Source organism: Tinamus guttatus, unplaced genomic scaffold, assembly GCF_059628265.1.
Source record: "Tinamus guttatus ecotype Peru unplaced genomic scaffold, ASM5962826v1 Tinamus_guttatus_pri_ptg000652l, whole genome shotgun sequence".
Taxonomy (NCBI): Eukaryota; Metazoa; Chordata; class Aves; order Tinamiformes; family Tinamidae; genus Tinamus; species Tinamus guttatus.
In genome coordinates this window covers 684295-692724 of record NW_028289186.1, presented here as the reverse complement: position 1 = coordinate 692724, position 8430 = coordinate 684295, and the positions used below count along the sequence as shown (strand labels likewise).

The 8430-nt window shown below is 37.4% G+C and overlaps 1 protein-coding gene across 1 annotated transcript in view; it reads right to left on the bottom strand.

The window, feature by feature from the left end:
* Positions 1 to 86: 86 nt before the first annotated feature.
* MTOR (mechanistic target of rapamycin kinase) overlaps positions 87 to 8430 on the bottom strand; it is a 58264-nt gene continuing 49920 nt past the window's right edge. Inside the window, exons 47-59 of the mRNA XM_088536117.1 lie at positions 8115 to 8289; positions 7762 to 7897; positions 7009 to 7156; positions 6176 to 6298; positions 5522 to 5604; positions 4596 to 4668; positions 4074 to 4148; positions 3409 to 3544; positions 2943 to 3008; positions 2129 to 2209; positions 1749 to 1829; positions 1078 to 1183; positions 87 to 486 (exon numbers count right to left, since the gene is read on the bottom strand). Of these exons, the coding sequence (XP_088392243.1) occupies positions 471 to 486; positions 1078 to 1183; positions 1749 to 1829; positions 2129 to 2209; positions 2943 to 3008; positions 3409 to 3544; positions 4074 to 4148; positions 4596 to 4668; positions 5522 to 5604; positions 6176 to 6298; positions 7009 to 7156; positions 7762 to 7897; positions 8115 to 8289 (1299 nt within the window). The 3' untranslated portion in view covers positions 87 to 470. The remainder of the gene's footprint in view (positions 487 to 1077; positions 1184 to 1748; positions 1830 to 2128; positions 2210 to 2942; positions 3009 to 3408; positions 3545 to 4073; positions 4149 to 4595; positions 4669 to 5521; positions 5605 to 6175; positions 6299 to 7008; positions 7157 to 7761; positions 7898 to 8114; positions 8290 to 8430) is intronic.

Genomic DNA, 8430 nt, shown 5'->3' with positions numbered 1-8430 from the left:
TTCTTCCCCATTTTCCAGCTCACCCCAAACCCAAAGGAAGCCTCCTGCACAAGTGCACTGCGCTCACTGCGGCCACATCAACAGGATTGATCAGGGCAATAATTAATCTGCAAATCACTTAGTTTAGTTACATTGCAAAGCAAGTCAGAACCCGTATATAGTTATTTTCAATGGATCACCAGTTCTCCAAAGACCAAGCGGAACCATGGACAGCTGTGGTACAATCAGTCTTAACGGTCCTGGAAACCCATATCAAGTGTTGTGTTTTAGACAGTTCATGTTTTTCCAACAGCAGCTCTAAATTGGCTTAAACCAACTTTTAATATACAATAACTCTTTTAATTTACAACTCAAAATATCTGACAAAGGCTGTATTTCAGTCCAACTTTTCTGTTTGTGTGTGTAGAAGAGTGAGTGTGGAGTGCAAAAGCCTCCGGAATAAAAGGCTGTGGATACTTTGGAATCTTCTGTTACCAGAAAGGACACCTAAAGAAAACAAAGATATTGTAGTAGTGCAGTTTTGCATATCATAGAATCATAGAATGCTTAGGGTTGGAAGGGACATAGCTTCACAAAGACAATACTGAGGAGGACTGAAATTCCATACTGCCAAAGCACCTCTTAAAACATTTAGCATAGGAAAAGTTGACTAGTGACCCTCATGCATCCTTCCCATTAACACAACTAACGTTAAAAAACACCAAAAATATTCATCTCCTTAAACATCATGCCAAATTAACCAAGTCTCAAAACGACAGCTGCTTCTAGATTTACTTTAAAATATGCAGTCCTTTGCTGTAACCAAAATCAGTGAAAGACACACACCTAGAATACCCTATTGCACATACATAAAACCTTTAGGTTTACTGTGGTTTAAATGTTCAGAAATCCTCCCTACTACCTATACCAACCTACTTCCTTACAGCGCAGTGCCCTGTCTGCAAAATACACCAGAGCAGACGCAACGTCTGGTAAAACTCCTGTATGTAACTGCTTAAGCCAGAAGTGACATTTTCCTTATCTGTTCCCCACTCAGATGATTCATTCCAGATTTTTGCAAGCTTATCTTAAACTCACCATCCAATGTAGCACTGGCAGAGATTCTCATGGGAAGTAGCTTGCTTAATGAGCAATTCTACTTGCGTTGGTACATCAAGAGTTTCATCATGAGAAAAATCTCGACCTTTAAAATTAAAGGAATAAAAAACATTAATTGAAGTTACAAGTCAATCGACATAATTTGCTTTTGAGTGGCAAGTTAAGGACATTTACTACCATTCCCTTATAGTGTATATAAAACGCAAAATTTTCAAAGACTGAGAACTTCTACAGCCAATTAAGAGTCCAGAATTCCTTTTTTACAACAGATAATTTTCCAGGAGCTGGAGTCCTGGTCCTAATCACTTCAAGTATAACTGAGGAGGTGAGGGAAATTCTTATAAATCCCTAAGAGCATAAAATTTTACATCCGAGTACTGCAAACTAAAATGCCATAGGAGAAATATGACACGTGTCAACAAACTGAAGTCTGTTTAATTATATTCACCTCCATATTTTACAAACCAGGATTATTTGTGCACCAATTCAAGCACCAGTACAGCAGGCTTTAGTTAAACACAGGAAAATAGTCTCATCCACTCAATCAAAATATTTTAAGGATTAACACACAACACAAATACAAAAAGTTAGTGCTGATCCATCTCATCAAATTTTGTATCTATTTTATATAAACATAAAAACATGCTCACCAGTGAGTTTATCTCGAACCCTGTTGATAATTTGAATTGCTTTTTTATTCAGAGCTTCTGGCTTCACTAGACCGTCTCCTACTAAAAGACAAAAGTTAAAGAAAGAGAGAGAGAAAAGAGTGAGATTTTATTTGAACAATAAAAACATTTGTCCTGCTATTATATCCGCCCTTCTCAAATGCCATTCTGTGAACTAAGTCCCCCAAACGAAGCATTTTCTGTGACCTTTTTTGGAGCTGAGAGCATAGGCAATACATTTCTTATTTATGCTGCCAAGGAAGTGATCTCAGTGAATTTTAACAACATTATGATGAAGTTTTTTGATCTAAAAACAATTTCTGCATCAGTGTAAAACCAATACAATTCATAAAGAAACTTACTGAAGGAATGGATGGATTCAGGCACTGTGGTCCCAGTTTTCTTATGGGCTGTCTCACCCAGTTCCACACTGTCCAACATTTCTATTGAGAAAACACAGCAACATAAACATGAAACAAAGACAGGTAAAGCCACATTCCTTTGCTAACATTAAAAGAACTCCCAATCTGCTCCTTTGAGCTGTCACAAAGTACATGCATGTCTTGATAACTGGAAGTCTTTATCATGGAACTATACTTTGGGAATAAACTTTCCCCACCCCATCCCCACTAACATACTAAAAGGCCTGATCCAACCTTCAAGACCATTTTTTGTAAAAATGTAATTGAAAGGTATTTTGAAAACATGCACAGTTAACCTACAGTAACAATTAAGTATGTCAATTTATTGAACTCTCTAAATGAAACAGTTGCTGTTCTTCAATCCAGCAGCAAACAAAAATAGCAAACAGTTAAGGTTCAATGCAACACTTTTAGCAATTGTTCAGATGACTAATTGCTAGGTTTTGCATACTACAATTTATTATCTCAGAAAATAACTACCATATATCAATTATTCTATGGATTACACCAGTTTGTGCTCCAGAAGGAGCTTCCTGCAAAGAGGAATCTGTTTTGAGAAGAAGTACTGAACTTGCTACTTACAGATGAATATAGACACGTAAAACCTTATTTTAATAAGCTGTATTTCTCTATACTTTTAAGGAGATAAAGGACCAAATATATATATATATATATATATATTTTTTTTTTTACCAGTTTCACACACTATTAAATAAATGCAAACACTCAGGAAACATTCATCTTCTGTACTCACCTACTGACTGACTAGCAGAATAGGAGTCTGTTCTCGTTCGTGAACGCTTATTGCCTTTTGTATTTGCTGCAAACAAATAAGGAGTTCAAGAGACTGGAGCTTCAGTATTTCATAGCAAATTTGCCTATTCACAGACAATACAGGCTTGGTCATCCTTTTCCTTCTTCAAATTTTATTTCACATGAAAATAGCTTTTCATCTCCCGATGACAGCTAATGCTAAAATAATACAAATTACCTGGTTTGTAGCTTTAGTTCAATGTCAAAAAGTGTTTTAACCATTGAAGTAACTTTGTATTATGAGTCTAAAACAGGATGTTTGCACAACCAGTGCTTGAAAGTCTACAGTTTAAATACACTGACCTTAAACACACATTCAATTTCAGGCCTCTGGATTTCTTAAATGAATATAATTTTAATCTGACCGATGACTCTCCTGCTATCCTTGTTTTCTTTGAATGACTTACTGTCCATCAGCCTCCAGTTCAACAAGGGATCGTATACAAAGGCTTCTAGCACAGCCATGACGCTGTCCTTATGTTCCCGCAGCACCTCCATCACAGTGTGACAAGTGATTCTGTAATTACCATCTAGGCCCGTCACCTTCAGGAGAGAAAGAAGTGAATCAATCATGCTGCTTCTTTCACTTTGCACCTCCAACCCTTGTATTGAGGGAGCAAGAAATGGCTTGTGCTGTGAGCTGGAATCCACTTCCACTACACTCTGTTTATTAAGAGAGCAACACAGGGGGTCATTACAATTTAAGAGGCTCCTTCCTTCTGATTTACTCATGTATTGATTGGATGCAATGTGAATGTGACATCAAGTCGATCATTGCAAAGTATCATGCGTTTTTTTTGTGTTTGATTAATACAAGCTTCTGTAGGAAACTACAGAATGCTGAGAAATTGGAGCTTCCCCTCGCATCCCCCCTGAGAAACTGCTTTCTATAGCAATCTACTGTAAAAATGATAGGGGATATTTTTAACATACAGAAAATGAAGCTGCAATATTAAGATCTCTTTCTCATAGGAGTGGAGAGATCCAATCACAAAAGTACAGGAAAAAGTGAGCAACCAGTGCCACTTTCCCAGGGAATAATTTTCTTCGTATCAAAGAGAGGATACTTAACCTCCATAGCATTAGTCAGCATCCTTGTTAACCTAAATGGAATCTTCTCTGGGAATTTTTCTCTTGTCATTGCAACCTAAACACACAATGATAGACAATTATTAAATTAATAGTTAAATTAATATTTAGACATTAACAAGCACTTCCCCCCCCCCCGTTCAGCAGTTTTAAGCAGTTTTTAGGAGAAGCTATATAATTGACTTGATAGCACAAAGAAGAATCGTGTGCTCACTCTGCTAGTGTCAAGTAACATAGGTGTCAATCAGCAGCTTAGATTACTCTAAGAAATCATATGGAAAAGTGATGTTAACACTTTCTTTGTTTGCCCTGTAGCAGTTAACTAATCCCCATGACATCCCTGTGAGATAAAGCACATACTAATTTCATTTTGGCTGCAGGCAAAGAGCCAAGAGTGCTCAAGATCACACTCCAAGGTCACTTGATACTGGCTTGTAGATGAATTTCTGTTGCATCAGGTGATGTGAAATACTGTAGCAATATACATCCAAATTCAAAGATTTACCTCAAAACAGTCCCCAAAGTCGATATGTAGGATCTTTCCGCTCAGTCTATCTAACATCAGATTGGAAGGGTGTCTTTGATGAAGGAGTAGGAGAAAGCCAGAGTGACAGATCATTAGGAAAACATAAATTGAATCACAAGCTCCAGTCTGAAATGATATTTATCTCACAAACAAGAACAAGCAGTGACAGCATGCCTGTCCAAAATCCTCAATCTCCAGGTGAACAAAATAGCTTCCTGACAGTGCATCTATCACATTATTTTTGCAATTACCTCTCAGGAGCTACCAGAGATATTCTCACCTTGGAAGACAGTCAATTGAATCAGAGTCATTGCTACATTTCTTAGATTTGTGCATTTCTTTTTCAGTCAGGATAAATAATTCCACTTCGTTTATGTTTTTTATTTTTTACCAGTATAGAAAAACATAGTGATTATGCTACAGGTGAAGTAATATAAACTAGATTATTGCCAGAACAGAAAAGAATCGATCTAGATTAGGAGAAACCAGGATGCTGATATTCATGCTGACTTGGTCCAATTTTGATTTAATCCAGTTTTCAAAGGTTTATACTTTCATTACAAAAACATTATAAAAAATAGGAACAATAAGCTGCTATTATGAAAATATTTCAGAGTTATTCCTAAATGTTTTGTAAATTAGGAAGTCCTCTTTTGACAGGAAATCACATACATTCCCCCCAAAATGCAAAAAAAAATTCTTATTTGTACTCAAGGCACACAAGCCCTATATGCAGTGGTGAAAATAACGGTGGCAGTGTTAAGTCCTGAAAGTTGGCATCATTATAATTCGGCAACATCCAAAATAGAATTTGACAGCAAAAGAACATATTGAAGGAATGAACTGGTAGGCATACAGACAAGTCTCTGCTTGTTTTCAAAAGAAACATCCTCAGTTTCACTTACCTGTCCCCAAGGCCCAAAATGTATCCAACCATTGACATCACAGCTAGTGAGCGAGTGTAATTAGTTCTTCTGTCAAACCACACCTATAAGCGGAGGAAAAATTAGAAAAAAGTAAATCAGGCAGGGAAGAATTGGCTTGATTAATCTATTTCTGTTTCTTAAGAACAATTTCTAAAATGCACAGAAGAGTACCTGCAACAAAGCGTGATAGATGTTTCATGTTTCAGTTGATAATTTTATTTTATGCAATAATTGCGTTTTGCATGAAGCCAAACTTTTATTTATATAAATATATATTTATATCAACACACACCATAGTCTGAAGGGATTCAAACAACCCTAGAATCATATATCTAAGCCATTAAAAGAAAATGATTTCAGAAACATTCTTCTTTCAACTGTACTGTATTGCCTGATGCCAATAGCTCAGCACATCCACTGCAGCAGATACATTTAGAATCCTGTTTATCTTTCCCCATGGAAAATACGTGTGGCCTACGTTCTAGCAGCTAGCATGATCTGAACCCTTGACATGACCCCTTGGTGGGTACTTAAACTCCAGAATAATCCTGGAAGTGCAGTTCATCTACATCTGTCTCAGTCTGCAGAGAAGGTAGCTGCATGTTATGAAGCCATCGCATGTGCGTAACTCACCTCTGAGCTTGGACTTTTCAACCACAGCAGTTTGGCAAGGTCATCACCAGCTGTGTTATTGACAGCATGTTCAAATACTTCTACCTTCTGCATCAAAGTCAAGTGGTCATAATCTGGAGCCATCTATAATCGAGAAGCGAAACTCATCAGCCAAAAAACCCTCCTATAAGCTCTGCTTGTAATATGACAATATGGTGATTGCAAATAATTTAAAGAAACTTGACACAAAATTATTATTTACTGACAGATTAGGAGATTCCCAAACACATGAAGATGACTAGCCAGCAATGAAGAATTAATTTGAAATGTGATAGCAAATGATTCAGCATCCACAGCCATTACATAGCCATATGTAATTAAAATACTGCTGAGGTAAATATGTTTTGAAGACAGTTTCCAAATACATCATGTGGGTTGGCACATCCTTTCCTTATTGGCAAGAATTTCCAACTTTTTTTTAGTGAGGTTCAATTTCTCCAGTCTGTCCAATTTTCAGCCTTGCTGCTTAGACACAATGTTTGTAAATGCCAGCAGTATGGCACCTTGTGTGAGGCACACCATATTCATGCAAAACTCCAAACACATTTTAGTTACCAGATGGTAACAACTTGTGGTCACTGCCAAAATAGGAAAGGAGAAATAAGTAAGTTTAGGGCCAATTTTACCCTTTTGTAGTATTTTAGAATTTTCATCTGATCTTCCCATTTTTATTACTGGTACCAACAGCCATCAGAAACCAATGAAAGGAAGAAGAGCCTGTGCAAAACTGTCCTTCAGGAAGCACTGGAGTCCTAGAAGATTGTACCAGACAATCCGTGAACTTTGTCCTTTACCCTCAGCATGATGCGATGTTCAATATTGAGCAGGATCTTTTTCTTCTCTCTGTAATCTCGGATGAGTGCGTGCAATGTGTCACAGTGGGGGACCCAACCAATCAGGCCTGAATTTGTAGACAGTGGAATAACAGCATATCTCTGGATGCTACGAGAAAAATAAAGAATCAAATTATTGCATGCTATGAATTATTACATTTCAAAATGCATAAAATTACCACCACTAAAATCGCAATCTGATCTAAAGCATCTCTTTAGTAGCTGCCCTGTTTTTCCTTCCTTCAAATAGGATGGGATCATCCCTCTGGATAGATTGCCATCAGATAGTTCAAGGATGTATTTTTGAAGCTTATCTTGACAAAAAGTCATGATTTCATACAATTTGTACCTCCCAAAAGGAGAACTATCATCTATGGCATAGCATCAGTGCAGTAGCTACTAGGCCTAATAAGTCAGGAAGACTTTTAATATCGTGTGCTCTCAGGCTCTTAGGCCAGTACATGAACTAACTCCTTTTATAAGGTATCTCAGACTATGATGATTCACTAAATGGGGACTTAAAGAAAATAAACAACCTTTTCAGGATATATTCCATTCAAATTTGAGTTTTATGAATGACAATTTTTTTTCTTTTTAAATGAACTTAGTGCCAAGATGCTCCCACTCGTCACAAACCAGGTGGTCATGCCGAGGGCTACTTAAGCTGCACATACACATGACCAGCAGGTTCAGTGGTTACACAGTCCCACATACCTGAGGTTTTTACGAAGAGAAGTTGGGTCATTTGCTAGCAGAGTGTTAACCAATCCAAAAAGCTGCATCACTCTCTCATCTTGGCGAAGGTCCTCATGGCCTTTCAGAAGAAATACAAACTCATGGCCATTGCTTCCTGCAAAATAATTTATAGGGGGAAAATTTATGTCTGCTGAACCACTAGAGAAGAGTAAATAAACGGGCACTCAAGAACTGGAAAACACAGCAGGCTGGCTACCATAAAATGCCTCATCAGAAAATAAAACAAAACAAATTGATAAATATGCAGTCTAAGCTAAAACCAACAACCATTTAAATACTAGAATAATGAAATAAAAACTATTATCTCTTACCCATTAAGGTTAATTTCCTAGGCCTCTGCTTGGAGGTGATGACCTGCAGCGAGGGGGCAATAGACTGGATGCGGATGATGGGCTGGTTGGGATCATACGTGCCTGGGACTGCCAGTTCCAGGTCTCGGCACATTAACAGTTTTGGTGACACGTATTGTAGTTCCAAAGAAGTAAGCTATGGACAGCAAAAACAATACAACCCCTCCAGCATTTTAGTTAAATCTCATCAAAATATCTGAATAATTTATACTGTACAAGGGGCCTAAAAGCAGTTCTCAGTCAGCTGTCAATACTTCACTTGCTTGCAGGAAGTGCT